This window comes from Populus euphratica, unplaced genomic scaffold (assembly GCF_000495115.2).
Source record: "Populus euphratica unplaced genomic scaffold, PopEup_1.0 scaffold235.1, whole genome shotgun sequence".
Taxonomy (NCBI): domain Eukaryota; kingdom Viridiplantae; phylum Streptophyta; class Magnoliopsida; order Malpighiales; family Salicaceae; genus Populus; species Populus euphratica.
In genome coordinates this window covers 332,734-336,052 of record NW_011500117.1, presented here as the reverse complement: position 1 = coordinate 336,052, position 3,319 = coordinate 332,734, and the positions used below count along the sequence as shown (strand labels likewise).

Sequence of the window (3,319 nt, the reverse complement as noted above, 5' to 3'; positions counted from 1 at the left end):
AATGCTTTTACTTTTACTTTGATATTTTATGGATTTAGAGCGTTGAAACAATATAGCTTGAAGTTGAGCCTTTCATAAACATTTTATATATTATAATATTTCTAAATCATCTAATAATCTTATTGCTTTGTTTTGATTTCTATAATTGTAGACAAATCAAAATAGGGTTAGATGTACTGAACTTCTAGATAGATTACGCTTTCTTTGTAATGGCTATATTTTGAACTTTAAAAGGGTACAAGTAGAATTTGAAATTTTAATAAATATTTTAGGCATAAATCTTATATTTCTAAAAAGCTAAAGAATGCCTAAAACTAAGATGTTTATTTCTAATTTTAACTCAAACCAAATAATATTTCAAATTACAGCTTATTAACATATATGACAAAAACCAAATAATGTTCCAAATAAAAATACAAAATATTAACGTGACAAAATCATAAATTCTGATTAATTGTACAGAATATATATGAGATAGAAGCTATGAAAGAAGTTTCTTCCAAAGGAAAGAAAATAAATTAAAAAAAAAATTACATTTAAAACGAAAGAAAAAGGATTTTGCATTAATGCTAATGAATTAGCCATTATAGGTTGGTTCCTTTCCTTCCTTTCAGACAGTCAAGAATGCAGACAGATTTCAACGATTCTAAATATGGCAAAATCAGTATAAATGCCTGAACCTGATAAAATGCGATGCGATTTCCTTCATTTATATCAGGGAGAAATTATCTCCCCAAATAATTCCTTATATTTGCTTGCATTAAATTCAGTCGTCTGTATATATTTGTGCAAGCACAGGCTCTCTCTCACACGTATCACAGAACAGTTAATTCTTGGATTGACGTTCACTTTTCAAAGCAAGCAAAGAAGATGGCTTATCCGCTTTGCTTTATTTCTTTAATCCTCCCCTTGTTGGTCATTTGTGCATGCTGCCCTTCCCACACTGCAGCAATCAGGTTTGAAACGAAAGCCGATGCAGCGTTAGTTCAGAGCATATGCAAGGAGTCCCTAGACCCCGACTTCTGCAATAGGACTCTAGCCGTCGATCCACGTGTTGCTGCAGCCAGCATGGATGGTTTAGCCCTGTTATCTATTTCATTGACCATTGATCAATTACAAACGACATCGGATAACATTGCTAGCATTCTTGGTCAAACCAGTGACCCAGTTGGTAGGCAACGACTTATAGTTTGCGGGACTGATTACAAGGATGCGCTAGGGCAGTTTCTTAGAGCTTTCTCTTCATCAGACACCAGGGCTTATTGGGATGTGATCGATCGGGTTAGAGATGGAACCAACAAGGTTATAGATTGTGAAAATATTTATAAAAGAGATCCTATTAGTGTGTCGCCCATCACAGCTGATAACCACAACGTCATTAAACTATCAGAGCTTACTTTGATAATTGTTGATAAGATTCTTCCGCATTAAGTTGTAGGTTTATCAGGATGTGATCAGATGCCCAGACAGTTCTTTCGAGGTTTAAATCATCATATTGTTTGTCTTGTTAGCAATTAATATATGATATATTGATTATTATGGGAGTGTACCTTTTTTTATTTGATTGTTAAGTTGTTGAAATGTTCACTATCATATCTCACACATTTAAACTAAAAGATTCATGTATAAATTATTGTTTATATAATTAATTATTATTTGTATCATGGATTCATAATTAGTATTTTTTTATTTTAATTAAAAGCAAACGTCATATAAATCTTTCTTTTTCATATATAGCAAACTAAAAAATACAAAACTTTCTAAGATTAAAAATAACCTTTTAATTTTTAACTATATATGTGTGTGGGGGGCTATTATACATTAATTGGTCATTTAATTTTCATATTTTTTATAGTAGTGAAATTAAAATTTATTTTTTATGTGCTTTAGGAAGATTTTTTTTTAACTAATTTAGTTAGGATTGTGCTACAAGGATTTATTATTTATTTTTTTGATACAATAAAAATAGAAAAGAGAAACTAAAATCTAAAATGGGATATATCCATCATATTAGCTTGGAGCAAATATCTTATTCGAAGAGGTGGGCTCTTCCAGATCTAAAAATGCTCATCTTCATTGACAATCAGTTTAGCTAAGAAATCTACACACTTGTACTTGTACTTTCCTTTAAAGCTTATTGGATACTTATCTCCTAAAATCTTGACAATAATTTTTTAATCTCTACAATAATAGCATCAAATTTGTGAAAGCATATGGAATCCTCTTTGTATAAGTTTGAGAGAGAGTCCATAGAATCTGAATAACAAATGACCATAGTTAAACCCCTATTATAGTCCACCCTAAGATCATAGATCTTCCTCATCAGCCAAGCTTCTCCTAAGTAGTGATCATCATAAGTCATATTGTTGCGATGACGCCACAACCACCAAATAGTAGCTAAAAATAACGAGGATCTCTTAGTTATGGCAAAGGAAGCCACCAAATCAGGTTTAAAAACACTAGGTAAAAGAGCAAGAAACAAGTGATAAAGCAAGCGAGAAGATGTTCGCGAGCGTGCATTTGCCACCGCCCAAAACTTCTTGGACAATTTTTCTCCCAAAATGCCAAAAGACTTCAAATTCAGAGGATCAAAAGTGCTACTGTCAGAGTAAGAAGATAGATATGAATCATGGCCATAGATCTACCTCGTGATCTTCTCCATCATTGCTTTAGAAGGATTCAAAATAATTTATATATGAATCAAACAACAGGAGCAAATTTAAAAGCATAGCTCAAAATTCAAGACAGAAGAAAACTGGAATTATATTTGGAAGTTTTTTATTTAAAAATATATTAAAATAGTATTTTTTTTATTTTTAAGTAATAAAATCAGTTAAAAATATTAAAAATTTAAAATAAAATAAAATATATTTAAATTTTAATTAAAAAAACAATTGCATCACAACCCAAACAGAGGAAAATTTACCCAAATTGCATAACAAAAATTTAAATTTTTTCAAATTTAAAAATGATGAAACAAAACAGATTTTATCTCAAAGAATAACTTGTTCACCAATAATCTCCACGATAAAATTCTATCTTTGAAATGGCAAAACTTCTTGGTATATCGTGTAATGAGTTGTCTGCCAATAAGCTTCGAGATTATCTTCATTTCATTGTGGCAATCACCACAAAAATGAAGATTCTGAACTACTCGAAGAGGAGAGCGAACAATGGTGGTTAGAAGACCATGAGTTGTTGCTAGTCTCTCACTATAAGAAAGTAGTTCACCAATCATCACTTTTGCTTCCTCTAAAGCTTCAGCCTCTCCACATGCTCGAATCAATTGTAAATACTATGGTAGATCCACTGAAATGCT

General features: G+C 31.2%; 1 protein-coding gene across 1 annotated transcript; it reads left to right on the top strand.

The window, feature by feature from the left end:
• Nucleotides 1–870: 870 nt before the first annotated feature.
• Nucleotides 871–1,431, top strand: LOC105109987 (pectinesterase inhibitor-like). Its single transcript, XM_011004877.1, has one exon. It carries the CDS (start codon nucleotides 871–873, stop codon nucleotides 1,429–1,431), a length of 561 nt encoding a protein of 186 aa, XP_011003179.1.
• Nucleotides 1,432–3,319: the final 1,888 nt, after the last annotated feature.

Coding starts and splice junctions, on each gene's coding strand:
- LOC105109987 (XM_011004877.1), top strand. CDS start 871: ATGGCTTATCCGCTTTGCTTTATTTCTTTAATCCTCCCCTTGTTGGTC.